The sequence below is a fragment of the Anolis sagrei genome, chromosome 2 (genome assembly GCF_037176765.1).
Source record: "Anolis sagrei isolate rAnoSag1 chromosome 2, rAnoSag1.mat, whole genome shotgun sequence".
NCBI lineage: Eukaryota > Metazoa > Chordata > Lepidosauria > Squamata > Dactyloidae > Anolis > Anolis sagrei.
This window is the reverse complement of record NC_090022.1, coordinates 15,950,595-15,968,484: the sequence shown is the minus strand read 5'-3', so window position 1 is coordinate 15,968,484 and position 17,890 is coordinate 15,950,595. Positions and strand designations below refer to the sequence as shown.

The following is a 17,890-nucleotide window of genomic DNA, read 5'->3' as shown; positions in this document are numbered from 1 at the left end:
CAGGTGCAGATGCAATGCCCACCAGCTTCCCACCAGACCTGTGGACCCTTGGAGATGGGAAGCCTGGACAGGACTGATGGACTCCATCGCGCCGGCGACACAGAAGGCATACCGGGCAGCCATGGCAAGGTTCACCAAGTTCAGGCTGGAAGTTGGATACGGCAGCAGGTGACCAGTTTCTGAGGACGAGATTGTACACTTCCTCATCCACCAAAGGAGAAACAACGTGACTGCACGTTCCATGCGGCTCCAGCTAGCGGGGATTGCCTTCTACAGCAAAGCAGCCGGGTTTGGCGATCCATGCCAAGCATTCAGAGTCAGAAAGCTCCTCTGGAGTTGGAGGAAGCACACGCCCAGGCAACGGGACACCAGGCGCCCCTTATCATACAAGACCCTCAGTCAAATCGTCCAGGCACTCAAAGGGATCTGCCCCTCGTGATATGAAGTTAAGTTATTCACTGCAGCCTTCACAACTGCTTTCTTTGGGGCCCTCCGGCTGGGGGAGGTGGTGGCCAATTCCAAAGCTGATGCCTCTAACAGGGCCCTGCAGCTCAAGGACATCTCAGTTCAGGACAATGCCCTGGCCCTGAGGATCCGCAAGTCCAAAACAGACCAACTGGGAAAAGGGGTTTCACTGCTCATCCGGGGTTTGGAACCAGGGCATTTGTGCCCCGTGCAGTCCCTTTCCACGTTCCTTAGCACGAGAGGCTCTACTCCTGGCTGCCATTTCATCCACCGAGACTGCAGCCCTCTCACACGTTACCAGTTCATGGCTGTTTTCCGAGGAGCCCTCCAGCATTTGGGCCTCCCTCTGACGGAATTTGGTGGGCACTCCTTTAGGATAGGGGCGGCCACCACAGCTGCTGCGGGTGGTGTACCAGTTGAAGTAATAAAATCCATGGGGCGCTGGAAATCCTCAGCTTATGCGTCCTATATCAGGCCGGGCCTTCTCCTTGAAGGAACCCGATCTGCCGGCTGTTCTTTTTCTTCCACCGACAGGTCGGCTATGGTCGGGAAGGGAAGTAGGAGTCATGCGCGGAGCAGGCGTGGAACAGTGGCAGTCAGGCGTCAGCATGGCAAGGACGCAAGCTGAGGACATGGTCTGGGAACGGAGACATGCAGGAAAAGACAACAGACATTGGGGGCAGGAGGAAGGAGCTCCGCCCGTGTTACATGCAGCCCCTCCAGCGGGCAAGAACAGACCCAGATTCAGTAAAGGACCTTAAGATGGCCAGTTTTGCATTTGGGCTTCCTTTATTGAGCAGGCTCTGGGGTTGGCGGCAAGGGGGGTGCGGTTCCCACCCCCTCCTTTTGTGGCGTGGGGCATGGGCCCTGGATCCGGTTTGGTACCCCCCCCCCTAGCGGTTAGGGGGGGACGCTCGGTGGGACCAGGGGTGCCGGGTTGGGTTTGCCTGGTATTGTGCCGGCGGCCCCCTGGCGTGCTTGGGATCAGGCAGTATTGGGCTGCCCGATCATGATCCAGGACCCATGCTTGGCTGCCAACCCTTGTTCCTGTTATCAATAAATGAGTTGTGGCCATTGTTCATCCCACATCTTGTGTGAGTGTACTTCTTGGGTTGGCGGTGGGAGGCGTATCACACTTGCACACGCAAAAGGCATGGCCAGACTCACCGGGCCAAAGAAGTTGCGGTGCAGGGCGTTCCCCACCGCCATTCTTGCCTGAGAGGGCTTCTTCCTCCCAGAAGCCCCCTCTGATGGCGGGAAGGTTTCCCGCCGGTGGGTCAAGGGACCAATCGGGTGACTGGCCACACCCATCACAGGTGAGGCCGGAGCTGGCCTCGCCCTCCTCGGGGGCAGCCTTCATAAGGCTGCCCTGGGCTCCCCGGCAGGCACTCGGCCTGCAACAGCTGATCCATCCCACCCACCCTGCAAGCAGTTTATGTTTCCATTGGCAGTTTACTTGTGTTGTGTTTACCTGGTCTTCGTTACCTGTTAACTGTTACTTGTTTGTGTTATGCTCCTTGTCACAACTCCGTTTTGGCGTGGGGCATGGGCCCTGGATCCGGTTTGGTACCCCCCCCCCCCTAGCGGTTAGGGGGGGACGCTCGGTGGGACCAGGGGTGCCGGGTTGCGTTTGCCTGGTACTGTGCCGGCGGCCCCCTGGCGTGCTTGGGATCAGGCAGTATTGGGCTGCCCGATCATGATCCAGGACCCATGCTTGGCTGCCAACCCTTGTTCCTGTTATCAATAAATGAGTTGTGGCCATTGTTCATCCCACATCTTTTCAAAATTTTCAAAAACTTTATGAAACCACAAGGAAGTAACTGTAACCCCCAAATGTCAAGGTCTATTTTCCCCAAACTCTACCACTTTTCACATTTGGGAATATTGAGTATTTGTGCCAAGTTTGGTCCAGTCCCATCACTGTCCCACCACTGGCCCAGTCCCATCACCCTGTTCAGATATCAGCCAGCATGCAAACACCTTAAATCAAGAAATAGTTTTCTAAGATCTACAGAGACACTTGCTGGAACACCTCAGCAAGCAAGAGTCCAAAAGTGGCAGGCTCAAACCCAGCACCTCAATCCATGGGTGATACCAGATTAGAGACTCCCCCCTGGGCACACAGAGGACTGGGCGACTTGGAAGGCGCTGAACAGACTGTGCTCTGGCACCACGAGATGCAGAGCCAACCTCGAGAAATGGGGCCACAAAGTGGAATCCTCGATATGCGAATGTGGAGAAGAGCAAAGCACAGACCACCTGCTGCAATGCAACCTGAGCCCTGCCACATGCACCATGGAGGATCTTCTTGCAGCAACACCAGAAGCACTCCAAGTGGCCAGATACTGGTCAAAGGACATTTAATCAACTACCAAACTCACAAATGATGTATTTTTTCTGTTTGTTTGCTTTGTTCTGTTAGAAATGTAATATAATTGACTGGTTGCCCTGACACGACAAATAAATAACTATTTCATACCCCCCCCCCCCACCTTCCCGCTGGTGCAGTGGGTTAAATAGCTTGCTGACCAAAAGGTTAGCGATCCGAATCCAGGGAGCAGGGTGAGCTCCTGCTGTTAGGTCCAGCTTCTGCACATGCACATGTGAGTAGATCAATAGGTGCCGCTTCTGTGGGAAGGTAACGGCGCTCCATGCAGTCATGCTGGCCATATGACCTCAGAGGTGTCTATGGACAACGCCGGCTCTTCAGTTTAGAAATGGAGATGAGCACCAACCCCCCGAGTCGGACATGACTAGACTTAATGTCAGGAGAAACCTTCACCTTTCCCTTAATTATTTCATGCCAGTTTGAAGCAGATTTTTTAAAGAGTTTCAAGGACAGGCAAACCCACCTCACTGCGGGAATGATATCTCTGGGATGCTGGGACTGGACATGGTTCATTGTAATGGTTTCCTGAATTATCCATGATTTTTGGTAATCACTCTCCATTACCATTAAACCAGGAGTCAAAGGCTCCATTTACACTGACCATTTAATGCAGTTTCAAAGCTGTATTGAATGAAGTGGGTTTGCTGCACATTTATGGCTTTTCCCCTCACGTTTTCATGGGAGTTTGTGGTCAGGGTGCCACCGTTTGAAGCTAGCTATGAACTGCATTAAATGGTCAGTGCAGATGGGGGATTTTTGTTCTTCAAACTGAGCCTGTCTGCATGTCTGTCTGTCTGTCTGTCCATTCATCCATCCACATAATAAACTTAAAATATGTATGTATGTATGTAGCAGAGGTATCCACTTACATAAATGAGCTATAGTTCCAAGTGCTGAGAAGCCCCCAAAGGCACTCCCTCCACTGACATTACAGGTTACAACGAGCACCATGAACATGTAGCCGAAAATCTGCCAATGTTTTACCCAAACATTATGGCCCACCACCCAAGAAATGCTTCCATTCTGGGACAATTTCAACCTAGTTTTGACATGTTTCCTCCACCACAGGCAGGCATCCCAGGGTTCCTTGTGTTGAATTTGCATTACCCCGCCCACTACCTTTCCCTTGACCCTTTCCTATGGCACACAGCAAACAGAGGAATTTGATCAGCAACTGAACAGACTGGAGGGGTTTGGGGGACTGACTCAACAGGATGGAAATTGTAGTTCACCCTGCATCAAGGCAGAGCACTGTGACCCCCTGCAGTAATGGACCTGGACCACATGTGGCATTCACAACCCCCATGACCAGGTTTGAGGGGAACTGACCTTGATTTATAGGAGTTGTACTTCACCTACATCCAGAGAGCATTGTGAACCCAATGGTGGCTCTGGACCAAACTTGCCATGGATGATTCCAGACCACTCCGACCTCCACGAATGATGGATCAGGACCAAACGTGGCACACAGGACACCCCCCCCCCCAATGACCCACTATATGTTCTGGTGAAGTTTGGAGGAGGACAGACAATGGAAGATGGGATTTGCGGTACCTTCACTAACCTCTAGAGACCACTCTAACCTCCACGAATGATGGATCATGACCACACTTGGTACAAAGACCGCTCCCCCTCCATGACCCAGTATGCATCTTGGTGAAGTTTGGAGGAGGATGGGCCATGGAAGATGGGATTTGCAGTACCTTCACCCAATTTGGCTCCCACAGACCACTGTGACCACCACACATGACAGACCTGGACTAAACTTGCCACACAGACTCTCCATGATGCAGTTTTTTCCTGGTGAGGTTGGAGGTGGATGCACCAGGAACGATGGGATTTGCAGTATCTTCATTCACTTCCAGAAACCACTACAACCCCCACAAATGATGCACCTGGACCAAATTTGGCACACAGACTCCATATGACGCAGTTTATGTCCTGTTGAGGGTTAGGGGAGGATGGACCACAGACAATGGGATTTGCAGTACCTTCATCCATTTCCACAGCCCACCGAGAACCCCCACAGCCTACAAATGACAGGCCTAGACCAAACTTGAGACACAAAACCCCCATGGCCAACAGAACATACTGGAGGGGTTTGGGGAACTGACCCACTTGCGTGGGAATTGTAGTTCACTCTGTGCCCAGAGCACTCTGAACCCCATCAATGACGGATCTGGAACAAACATGGCACACAGATCCCTGTTGACCAACAGAACATACTGGAGGTGTCTGTGGGAGACTGACCAACCTGTGTGGGAGTTGTAGATCATCCTGCATACAGAGCACTCTGAAGCCTCTCAATAACAAATCTGGACCAAACTTGGCACACAGACCCAACATGCCCAACTCTGAATACAGGCGGAGTTTGGGGGTCATTGCCCTCGGAATCGGGGAGTTGTACTTTACCTGCATCCAGAGAAACTGTGGTTCCCAGCAACAATGGACCGGGACCAAACTTGGCGCAGAGAAGCCCCATGACCAACTGAACATACTGTGCGGGTTTGGGGGAATTCACCTTGATTTTGAGAGTTGTAGTTCACCTGCATCATGAGAGCACTCAGCGCAGTTGACAATGGATCTGGACCACACTTGGTACACAAGCCCAACATGGCCAACTACAAATACTGTCAGGATTTGGGGGTGACTGCCCTTGGCATATGGGAGTTGTAGTTCACCTGTATCCAGAGAGCTCTGAACCCAGCCAATGACAGAGTTGGACTAAACTTGCACACACACCCAACATGTCCGACTGGTTTAGGGAGGATTGACCCACGATTCTGGGAATTGTAGTTTACCCACATCATAAAAAACAAAACTACATTCTGGCTTTTTCCCATAGAAACAGGGTTACTAATTAACTACACAATATTACCTAACACCCCAAAACAAACAATGCCTTTTTCAAATAACCCGGGCACCTGAATAAAACCATTTCTGATCCACCTTCATCCATGACTGTTTTTAGTGGATCAATTAGAGCTCAGGCACGGCGGGAGATCCGAGATTTCGGACAAGAAGGACCATTGCATTGATCTTCCACAGATGAAACAAGTGATACTCCTGACCTTCGGAAAAAGAGTGAAAACGTGGCTCTGGGATCAAGCCTTCAGAGAGGAACCATAACGCATTTAGATTAACTGGAATTATGTGCAATGACGATGGGAATGACATGGATTACGATTGCGGATTGTGTGGTTTTATACTGAGAGTAATGTTTTATAATGCATTTAATTTTGATTTTAATCTATTTAATTTTGATTTTTGATATTCCCCATATATTTTAACTGTATATTGGTGTGAAGGCACTGAATTATTGCCTATGCTGTAAGCCGCCTTGAGTCTCCTCTGGGGTAGAAAAAGGCGGGATATAAATATAGGAAATAAATAAAAATAAAGAAATACTCAAACGTTACCAAAACAAGTATTTTATTATATACGGAGTAAATACACCAGCTGTCCAAGCTGCGTTCAGAAAACAAAGAGGCACAAGGGATCCTATTGATACATATGTTGGATAACAGAGTGCAGAACAGTATTTCAGAGGGAAATCAATCTGTGCTTTATCATTTATAGCAAAGCGTTTGATGACACAGATAATGAAAAACGATGGATTGTTTATAAAGAAATGGGAGCACCACAACATTTGAATTCCCTAATGTGTAACTTCTACGCAGAACAAGGGCCACTAAGAGGACAGAAGAAGGAAATGCATTGCTGCAAGTTGGCCAGGGGATGAGACAAGGCTTATCACCCATTATCACCCAACTTCACATCCAAATCCTGCCGACAACCCCGTTGAAACGCCAGGAAAGGGAGGGGCAAATAGACTTACAATTGAATTCCAATAAATGGGATTCTAGACAAAAAACAGATTTGGATTTTTCTTCCTTCTTTGTTGTTATTGTTGTAGCTGGTTTTCCAAATGGGAGGAAGAAGTCCCCGGCTGATCCCTGAGCGGAGCACTGTCATGAGGAGTGGCTTCATCATTCACACTCCAGCCTCCCAGTCAGGTTTTGACACAGATGTAAAGAGAGAGCAGAGAGGCTTCAGAAAGACAGCAAACACAATCCACAGCCCCACATCTCTGGAGATAAAGCTTGGCTGGTGGGAATCTTTGGATGTTGCTCTCCATCCTTAGGGAGAGAGCTCCAGTTGGGCTTTTCCATTCACAAAAAAGTAGGGAAGGAGGGTCTCTCCTGAGAAAGAGGCTGGAGGGTATTCCAAGATTGGGGCTGCTGAGTCTGCATCGTAAAAGGCCACCCGACCCCCTTCGTAGTTCAGAGTCACTCGGACCCTCTCGGGCTCCTTTCTCCGAGTCAGAGATGGGGGCACAATTCTACCTCCTGCCTTTCCCACTTGCCAGGTCCCAGTCTCAGGGCCACAGGGGATGAAGCCCTTTCTCTGCACAGACTTTCTGGCAACCCCCACAAGCCATTTCCCCCCATTCTTCACAAGGACTTCCCAAAAATGCCTGCCCCCAGTAAATCCCTCCTGGCCCAGCACAAAAAGATGATGATTGAATCTCTCAGGATTGTTAGGAAGATCTTGCCATTTCACTCTACACGTCACACGCCTGTGATCTTCAGAGAGGATGAGCCAAGGAGAGGCTGTGTCTGGATCCAGAGTCACATGTGCTGTTGGTGGAAGAAACAGATCAGGGGTGAAGTGAAAAAAGAGTAAAGTGAGAAAGAAGGAAAGAAAGAAAGAAAGAAAGAAAGAGTAAACAGATGCAAGATCAGCTTTCATTTCTGATTCTTAAAAAATGACAAGGAAATATTCCCTCACCATCTCAAATCTAGACTGGTTCGACATTATGTTACTCTCCTTCCTATGGACAACACTTGAGCATATGGAGCTTGGACTCTAGGGACCCGGGTTCAAATCCCCCTCCGGCATGGAAACCCACTGAGTAACCTTGTGCCAAGCGCATATTCTCAGCCCCAGAAAACCCTATAATAGAATCATCTTGGTTTACCAGAAATCGGAAAGAATTTAAAGGCAGATTAATCATCTGGTTTTGTGCCAATATTAAATTCCCACATATTTCACATTGGGGAAGGAGACTCATTCTTTATCTAGGGGTGCATAATGTGTGCCACTAAAATAAGCTTGAAGCAAAGAGCCATAAAAAGTCAGTGTTCAGGTTATTTTGGCACTCTTTGGAAAATTCTATACAGAATCCAGGCACATGCCATCTGTTCAGAGCTTTGAAAATCTACTCAGACAGGCGAAGCACACTCCACTCTCTCGGCCTCAATGCAATCCTCTGTGAAAAAATCTGTTTGTTTGTTTACCTTTTTGCTGCTGAAGCCCAGATTCCAGAGAGGCTGGAGAGAGAAAGGAGAGAATGAGGTTTCGCACAACATGGTGACTCTCAGAAACCCAGGAGGAAACAACGGCAGGAGGGACGTAGTGTGACTTCATCCACAGAGAGTTACGTCTCATTGATCAAAAGGTTCTCTCTGGGAGACTCCAAGTCTCCCAGAGGAAAACAGGGGGAAATGGTTTTTCTCCTTCACCCCTCAAGTCGTTTTGAGTCCCCTTCGGGGGAGATAAAGCAGGATATAAATAAATATAATAAATATAATAATAATAATAATAATAATAATAATAATAATAATAATCTTTTCCTGTAAAATGGCGTATTCTTCTCTGTCTCGCTTGTGGTCTCCACCTGATAATGGGACAGTACAAAAAAAATTAATACAGCAAATAATACCATTTCGTTTTGATTGGAAATCCAATCTGCTGTTTTATGGCACTAACTTTCCAAATGTTTTTGGAAAGACATTCTCCCTTACCTCTAAATTGCTTCATGACACCCTCCAGAAAAGGATTGATATCACAAAAGTCCCAGATCTTCCACTTCAGGGCAGGAGGAAAGACTGCAGAAGTCTCGAATGTCTCCTTATTCTTATACCTGGAGGAGAAAGAACAATTTCAGAGGATGCACAAACAGGACGAATGCAGTTTGACGCCACTTTAACTCTCCCATGGCTCGGTGCTATGGAATCATTTACGGGGCATCCTCTGCCAAAGAGTCATAGCAGTTCAAGTAAATTTCAAACTGTGAACTTTAAATTTATCTTCTCTTGGCACTGCATTTGAATCCTTGCATTGTGTATTTTAAGATATGTGTTTTGTGATGGTGAGTTGTCATGTACTATTTTATGGTACGTATTCATGGTGATGTGCTTCGGCTGGGTTGTGTCCTGCCTCAAGTCATGAGGAGAGGTGGATAACAAATTCAAGTTGTTAACACATCGCACTAGTTCTAGAGTGTAGATGCTCCACAGAATCATAGAGGTGAAAGTTGTCTCATTGGCCATCAAGTCCAATTCTGTCTGTGAAAACCAAGCAAACACCGACTCCTACAATGAGCTGCTGCTTTTGAGAGTCATGTATTTCATGTGGAAATCTGAGCTTTTGTGGTAGAGGAGAGAAAATCAACTTACCCATGTAAGAAGCTTCTGATATCCTGTAAATGAAGGGAAGAAAGAACTCAGCAGAGGCATTTGCATGAAGACCACTCTCATATTGCTGAAAAATCACGATATCCAACTAATAGAAATTGTTGAAGCAAACCCAGGAGGGTGAAGCAGAACTCCCTCCACAAACTAAGGAGGAGATGGGTAGATCTATGGAACCACTGCCACTATTTTGCAAACAGTTTTTTGCCAAGCCACGAAAACACTGATCAAATGCAAGCCCCAGCATATTAGGAATCTGGATCTCTTTAGTCCAACCAGATGCAATGCAAGAATTCACAATCAAAGCTGGATGACCATCCAGCTTCTACTTCAAAATCTCCAAAGAAGGATATTCTCCTCCTCTCTGTTTATTAATAAAGCATAAATCCGATTCAAGACACAGGAGAAGCCTATAAGGGAGACAGGGCCACTATTTTCTTTCGATGGGCACTGCCTATGGCCTAGGGGTTTAATCCTCCCAGGATGTTTGGGGCTGGGCTTGGACTGAGACCCAGCTAAGATCTATAAACGTATGTCATAAATGTATAGTTATTATCATTATTAGAGGAGGGGGTCATTTTTAAGAACACATGTCATGGGGCACGTACGTGAACTGATTTTGTTGGATAGATGAATGACAATGGACTATATGGCAAACATGTAGGGCTGAAGCCGCTACATAACAACATAATAACCAGCTACTACGTCCATCTCTGCTGGCTTGAATGCGCTCCCTCCCCTCGCCGCTCGGGCTGGATTGGATGCGGCTTGACTGGCCCCTGACCATCTTGGCTGCTTGCCGGCGTCGCCGCGCCACCACACCGCGATCTGGAGGTGCTGAGTCCTGGGCCCCGCTGGCTTTCCATCGCTCTGGCCCCGTCGCTCCGGCTGATTTCCCGGCCCTCCCTGGTTTTCCATCTTTCCAGTCCCGGCGTTCCAGCTGATTTCTACCGTCCAGCAGTGCCTGCAACAAGGCTTGTCGTGTCCTGAACGGCCTTTACCATTTGGGCCTCCACCATCTGGGCACGCCGCGTATAGACCTTTTGTGCTGACCGCTGCTGTGTTGCTGTGTTGACTGATATTGTGTAGACCTTTTGTGCTGGCCTTCTTTGTGTTGATAGATATTGTGATAGACCAATTGTGCTGACCACCGCCGTGTTGACCATCTCCGGAAGATTGAAGACCCATCCGCTTTTTATATCAACCGTCTAGAGATTACACCCTGAATCATAACAACCTTATCTAATTGCTATCACCAGCATCTTCGTAATAGTGTGTTACATATTACTAACAGAGTACGTTCCTTGGTTGTCTTTCGCTGCTAATTTGATATAAGAACGCAATATAGCACTTTAAGGCGCCTGCCACTTGCTGCTAAACTATACTAGCACTTATGCCCCTTCCCTTATCCCTCTATGCCGCACTTTAGTTAGCGTTGAGAGCCAGTTTCGAGTATCTGTTGCACTTTAAGATCTTTGCACTTTATGAATTTGCCCCAACGGCACGCAGTTGTGTTGTTGACTGAGTGGTGTTATTGACTGTGTTGCACTTTAAGACTCTTGCACTTTACGAACTATCTAACTGGCGTGGCTGGAACGCCTATCACCATCTGAATCTATTGTTATCCATGTGGTTCCCCATCTCCCTATTTGTACTGTCCCTGTTATTACTGACCAGTGGAAGGGGCAAGGGAGGAGGTGGGCTGGAGCCTGTGAACAAAAATGAGGCGGAGAGGGGGGAGGAAGGGGAGCAAGGGAGTTGGCAAGGGCCAACAAACCAAACAACTAGCGAAACAGAAACGAAGACCTTGGTTTTGGATTGCGGCATGGAGGAGGGGAGGTGTTCCACTAGCCGAGGGGCCCCCATAGAGGTCGTGGTGGGGAGGGGGAGATGCGGAAAAAGAAGACCTCAAATTCGGCCTAATTCAGACCGCGTATCTACATTAATAATCCCAAACCGGTCTCCTAAGGTAAATTGGTGTAACCAGGTGAACGGGCCCTCTGGATTGAAGGTGGTGCTGTTGAATGCCAGGTCTGTCAATGGAAAAACGACCTTTATCCAGGATTTAATCCTGGATGAGCGGGCAGACCTGGTGTGCATTACGGAGACCTGGCTGGATGAAGCTGGAGGCGTAAATCTTACCCAGCTTTGTCCTCCAGGCTTCTCCGTACAGCACCAACCGAGATCCGGGGGACGGGGAGGCGGGGTCGCAGTGGTCTATAGAGATTCCATCCATCTGACCAGGAGTCCCATCCCGCAGACCACAAATTTTGAATGCGTCCACCTGAGGGTAGGTGACCGGGACAGAATAGGGATTCTGCTAGTGTACCGTCCACCTCGCTGCACTACAGTCTCCCTACCTGAGCTAGCGGGGGTGGTCTCGAGCCTGGCGTTGGAGTCTCAACGGCTCCTTGTGCTGGGGGACTTCAATATCCATGCCAAGGAGACCCTCACAGGAGTGGCTCAGGACTTCATGTCTGCCATGGCAACCATGGGGCTGTCCCAACAAATATCTGGCCCCACCCACTGTGCTGGACATACATTGGACTTGGTTTTCTGCCAGGGATGGGAGCAGGGTGGCGGTGTGGAGGAGTTGTCCATCTCTCCGTTGCCATGGACTGACCACTTCCTGATCAGATTTAGGCTCACTGCGCCCCCTAACCTCCGCAAAGGTGGAGGACCCATTAAGATGGTCCGCCCCAGGAGGCTTATGGATCCGAATGGATTCCTGACGGCTCTTGGGGATTTTCCCGCCACCTCGGTAGGTGACCATGTCGAGGCCTTGGTCGCTCTCTGGAATGGGGAGATGACCAGGGCAATTGACATGATCGCTCCGGAACGTCCCCTCTCAAGTAGCCGAGCTAAACCAGCTCCTTAGTTTACTGAAGAGCTGGCAGTGATGAAGCGAAGGAAGAGGGAACTAGAGAGCGTGTGGCGCTCGGACCCAAGCGAGTCAAATCGAGCACGGTTTGTGTCCTTTCTAAGGGCATATGCTGCGGCAATAAAAGCCGCAAAGAAAACTTTCTTTGCGGCCACTATTGCGTCTGCAAAAAACCGTCCGGCGGAGTTGTTTCGGATTGTCAGAGGTCTTTTAACTCCCGCCACCTCAGGCGGGAGCCCTGACAATTCGGTCACGCGCTGCGAAGCATTTGCTCGGTTCTTTGCAGACAAAGTCGCCTTGATCCGTTCTGGGCTGGACACCATGTTAAATGCAGTCTCCGAGGATGTGACACGAGCACCTGCTTGTCCTATTTTGATGGATTCTTTTCAGTTTGTGAAGCCCGAGGATGTGGACAAGATACTTGGAGGAATGAGGCCCACCACGTCCATCCAAGACCCCTGCCCATCCTGGCTTCTGAAGGAGGCCAGAGGGGGATTGGCTGAGTGGGTAACGGTGGTGGTTAATGCCTCCCTTCGGGAAGGCAAGATTCCAGCGAGCTTGAAACAAGCTATTATAAAACCGCTGTTGAAGAAACCATCATTGGACCCCACTAAATTCGACAACTTTCGGCCTGTTTCCAATCTCCCCTTTTTGGGCAAAGTCATGGAAAGCGTGGTGGCCTCACAACTCCAGGTATTCTTGAGAGACACGGATTATCTGGATTCGGCACAGTCTGGTTTCAGACTGGGACATGGAACCGAGACGGTCTTGGTCGCCTTAGTGGATGATCTGCGCCGGGAGCTAGACAGGGGGAGTGTGTCCCTGTTGGTGCTCCTGGACCTCTCAGCGGCCTTCGATACCGTCGACCACGGTATCCTTCTGGGGCGCCTTGCGGAAATGGGTCTTGGGGGCACTGCTCTGCAGTGGCTCCAGTCATTTCTGGAGGGCCGTACCCAGAAGGTGTTAGTGGGGGACTCCTGTTCAACACCACAGCCTTTGACCTGTGGGGTTCCACAGGGCTCTATATTGTCCCCCATGCTGTTTAATATCTACATGAAGCCGTTGGGTGAGATCATCCGGAGTTTCGGGGTGCGGTGTCATCTGTACGCAGATGATGTCCAACTCTGTCACTCCTTTCCACCTGCTACTAAGGAGGCTGTCGAGGTCCTGAACCGGTGCCTGGCCGCTGTAATGATCTGGATGAGGGCAAACAAACTGAAATTAAATCCAGACAAGACAGAGGTACTCCTGGTCAGTCGCAAGGCCGAACAGGGTATAGGGTTACAGCCTGTGCTGGACAGGGTCGCACTCCCCTTGAAGGCGCAGGTTCGCAGCTTGGGTGTGATCCTGGATTCATCGTTGAGCCTGGATCCCCAGGTTTCAGCGGTGACCAGGGGAGCATTTGCACAGCTTAGGCTCGTGCGCCAGCTGCGCCCGTACCTCGGGAAGTCTGACTTGGCCACGGTGGTACACGCTCTGGTCACATCCCGCCTTGACTACTGCAACGCTCTCTACGTGGGGCTGCCCTTGAGGACGGCCCGGAAGCTTCAGCTAGTCCAGCGCGCGGCAGCCATGTTACTAACAGGAGCGGGACGCAGGGAGCATACAACGCCCTTGCTGTTCCAGCTCCACTGGCTGCCGATTTGCTACCGGGCCCAATTTAAGGTGCTGGTGTTATCCTACAAAGCCCTAAACGGTTCCGGCCCAAAATACCTTGCGGACCGCATCTCGGCCTATGAGCCCACGAGGGCCTTGAGATCGTCTGGGGAGGCCCTTCTCTCGATCCCGCCTGCTTCACAGGCACGTCTGGCGGGGACGAGAGAGAGGGCCTTCTCGGTGGTGGCCCCCCGGCTGTGGAACACCCTCCCTGTTGACATCAGACAAGCGCCCTCCCTTATGTCTTTCCGTAAGAGCCTAAAGACCTGGCTATTTGAGAAGGCATTTAACTGAGTGCTACATTAACTGGTAACGACAACTGGAATGGAATTTGGTTTACGAGATTGGTTATGATTCTACGATAAGACGGAGCGGATCATTTAGTGTAATTATATTATTGTGTATTAGTGATATTGCTTTATTGTAAATTGTTTTTATATGTTGTACACTGCCGTGAGTCGCCCTAGGGCTGAGAACGGCGGTCAACAAATGCAGCAAATAAATAAATAAATAAATAAATAAATTTGCAAATCAGCCAGGGCTCCGCCTATGCAATAATCTACAACACACATGGGTTTCAAAGGCTGGGAAAGATTGGTGTACTGAAAAATAGAGAGATCATATTTGTGTGATCTATCGATCGATGAATCAATCTGATGTCTTAGAGATGGAGCCCGAAACTTTTGTGAGACTGCAAGTCGCTTCTGATGTGAAAGAATTGGCCGTCTGCAAGGATGTTACCCAGGGGATGCCTGGATGTTTTGATGTTTTACCATCCTTGTGGGAGGCTTCTCTCATGTCCCCGTATGGGGAGCTGGAGCTGACAGAGGGAGCTCATCTGTGCTCTCCCTGGATTCGAACCTGTGACCTGTTTGTCCTCAGTCCTGCTGGCACAAGGGTTTAACCCACTGCGCCACCGGGGGCTCCTTAGCCCAAGTCTTAAACTCATTTATGTTTATGTTTCTTAATTGCCTTATAAACACAGTACAAAGGTAATGTCATACAACAGTTTGTGTACATAAAGCCATGAGAAAACTGAAGTGTTACAGCCTTAGCCATCCATGGGGACAATATGGGCTTTACCTGGAGGAGTTCACTTGCCGGCTGCTGATGCTTTTCCTTCATCTCTTGGATGAGTTTCGAGAGAGAGGAGAATTCTTCAAAGAGTCTGGCCTGATGTTCCTTCCTTTTGGCTGAAATCTCCTTCTCTACCTCTTCCATTTTTGCTAGCAGATTCCTCTCTTGTTCTTCTAGAAACTGGTGCATGAGCCTGAATGCAGCCACAGTCTTCTCCTTCTCTCTCTGGGTTTTCTTCTAGTATAAAGGAAAGTAGAAACAGGAGTTGAGAGGCAGAGAGAGGGTCTTTGGAGTGAATTTGCCCCATTCCTTTGGAGTGGGGCTTACATCTCTTCACAAAGAAAATGCCAGTCCAATATCCAGTGGTGAAAGTGCCTTGTGGATACCTGCAAGGGCCTGGCACTGGAATGGGTTTGGGTCAATATTTTTTGTGCTATCAGGTCTGCTATAATGGGAGATATTATAAACTAAAGGTATTCAGTTTATTCAGACTCACATTTAGGGCTATAATACATACTCATTTTCTAATGCCACTTACGAGCAGATCGTGGCTTTCCCTTGTTGTGTCTACTTTGTATGCCTCCAAGACCCATTCCAGAGAGCCAATCGAGAAGGATACCCTGGTTGATGGGATTAAAAGCCACTGAGATATCCAAAAAAACCAACAAGGACACACTCCCCCTGTCTAGCTCTCTGTGGAGGTCATATACCAAGTAGCAATGCCACTTACGAGCAAATCTTGGCTTTCTCGTGCTGTGTCTGCTTTGTAGGCCAGAATTTTCTCTCTCTCCTTCTTCAGAGTCTCCAGAAAATTCCAAATCTGATCCTGAAGAAGAAGACAAAGTCCTTGGTCACTGCTTTCTTTCAAGGTTTAGAATGGTTTCAAATATCATGCTGTCAACCATACCACATTTATTGAATTTTATGGGCACTTTGGACAATGTTGACCTCTGCTGGCAGCCCTCTCTGCTTTTGTTATACTACTTCCAGAAGGCGACTCAAGGTGGTTTCTGTTGGAGCATGCAAGGGATCAGTTAATGTGTGTGTGTGCGTGTCAACTGCAAAATAAGACGCATGAAGCTGATTGGTCAGGCAATGCCCGGGGAGCAGGCTAAGCCTAGAACTTTTGGATACTGTTACATTTTTGTTCAGGCTTGAGCTATGCAGACCGACAGTTTGAAGACAGTAGCAGAGAGAGACAGACTGATCAGCAGTTTCTTCGGCATCACCTCAGGAAATTCTTCCTAATGTTCAGGGATTTTTTTTACCTATTGCTCAACTTTCATGGTGCATCTACACGGGAAAAATTAACACATTTTAATACTACTTTAACTGCCAAGGGATTTTGGATTTGTGGTTTGGTAAGGCACTGGAACACTTTGGCAAAAATAAAAAAGATCTTGTATAAGTGCAACTACCATGGTATGTAGCATTGAGCCATGGCAGCTAAAGTGGAATAGAACTGCATTAATTCTACGATGTAGATGCATCCTGGAACTCTGAAAACCTCACGGTCTGGAGAAATATTGAACTGCCAGACTTGTATTGTGGGGTGGACAACTCCTTGTTAGGAGTCTCTATTTTACCTCCTCCTACCTTGTACTCCTTTGATGCCTCCTCCAGAGGGATCACCTGGTGGGTTTTGTGCTCCTTTGACCTGTCACACACCACACAGATGAGGGCTTCGTGGTCCTTGCAGAAGAGCTTCAGGGACTCCTGGTGCCTCTGGCAGACTCTGCCCTTCTCTTCTGCCTTTTGGCTCCCCAGTTCCTTGGCGATCTCCACCAGGTTCGCCAGTGACCTATTTGGCTTGACGTCCCCTTCCTGCACTTTCTCCCTGCATTGTGGGCAGGAGGCCTCTTTCTCCTCCCAGCATTGATCCAGGCAGGCTTGGCAGAAATTGTGCCCACAGGAGATGGTCACAGGCTTCTTGAAATACTCCAGGCAGATGGGACAGGCCAGTTCCTCACAGAGCTTCTTCACAGGGTCTCCAGAGGCCATGGCTACCAAAGCTTCTCCACTGCAGGGACCAGACGAAGCTAATAGCCTTACTTTCGTTTCTCAGCCTTTCTCTTCCTGGAAAGCAGTTGATGGCTCCGCCTCTGACCAACCTCTGGGGCTGCAATGCCAGAGCTTTCCAAACACCTCGGGCTTTGGGAACTGGGACATGAGGCCCTTTCCTTTTCTCTGTCTTCCTGGGCACCATGCACGCTGTTCTCTACGCACACAACTCCCTTACTTAAAAATGCTTCTTTTGCTACTGGTGTATTTCCAGGCACAATACATTCTAAGGGCTGGCTGCGACCTATAAGTCCCCCTGCAGCTCCAGTCCAACTTCTCTGAAAGAGCAAATCTCCCCATAGCAGAGTTTCTCAAACTGTCCTCTTCCAGCTGTTTTGGACTTCATCTCTCACAATTCCTAACAGCTGGCAAGAACATGGAGGGAAAGGATTCTGGAGCTTAAAGAGACATGAGGTGCAGAGTTTACTCAAAAACTTTATGAAACCACAAGGAAGTCCATTTCTAGATAGAAAAGATGGGGCCGAGACTCTGTAATGGAGAGTAAATAGAGATATTGTATAAATCTCAATTTCTTCTAAAGTCAAGCAAAGGGAAAAGAGTCAAAGTCTACATTCTGCATCCAAACTCTGACTCAAAAGCTTAGAAAGAGACTGAGCAGGAGGTCTCTTTTTGGGGGGGGGGGGGCTGAAAACCAAGGGCATGCAACCTGAGCATCATCACTCTATCGCTCAACATTTCTCAATATGTGGGTCAGGACCCCTGGGGGGGGATGCGAGAAATGTCAGAGGGGTCGCCAAAGACCATCAGAAATACAGTATTTTCTGTTGGTCATGGGTGTTCTGACCCAATTCTATCGTTGGTGGGGTTCAGTATGTTCTTTGGTTGTAGGTGAACTATAAATCCCAGCAACTGTAACCCCCAAAT

At 48.8% G+C, this 17,890-nt stretch overlaps 1 protein-coding gene across 1 annotated transcript; it reads right to left on the bottom strand.

The window, feature by feature from the left end:
- Window positions 1-6,269: 6,269 nt before the first annotated feature.
- Window positions 6,270-17,002, bottom strand: LOC132766771 (zinc finger protein RFP-like). The gene is made up of 7 exons (XM_067465519.1): window positions 16,541-17,002; window positions 15,675-15,770; window positions 14,951-15,181; window positions 9,316-9,338; window positions 8,662-8,780; window positions 8,155-8,187; window positions 6,270-7,494 (listed from the first exon to the last, which is right to left on the bottom strand). The coding sequence occupies exons 1-7, from the start codon at window positions 16,943-16,945 to the stop codon at window positions 6,995-6,997; spliced, it is 1,407 nt and encodes a 468-aa protein (XP_067321620.1). The 5' UTR covers window positions 16,946-17,002; the 3' UTR covers window positions 6,270-6,994.
- Between the last annotated feature and the right edge of the window lie 888 nt (window positions 17,003-17,890).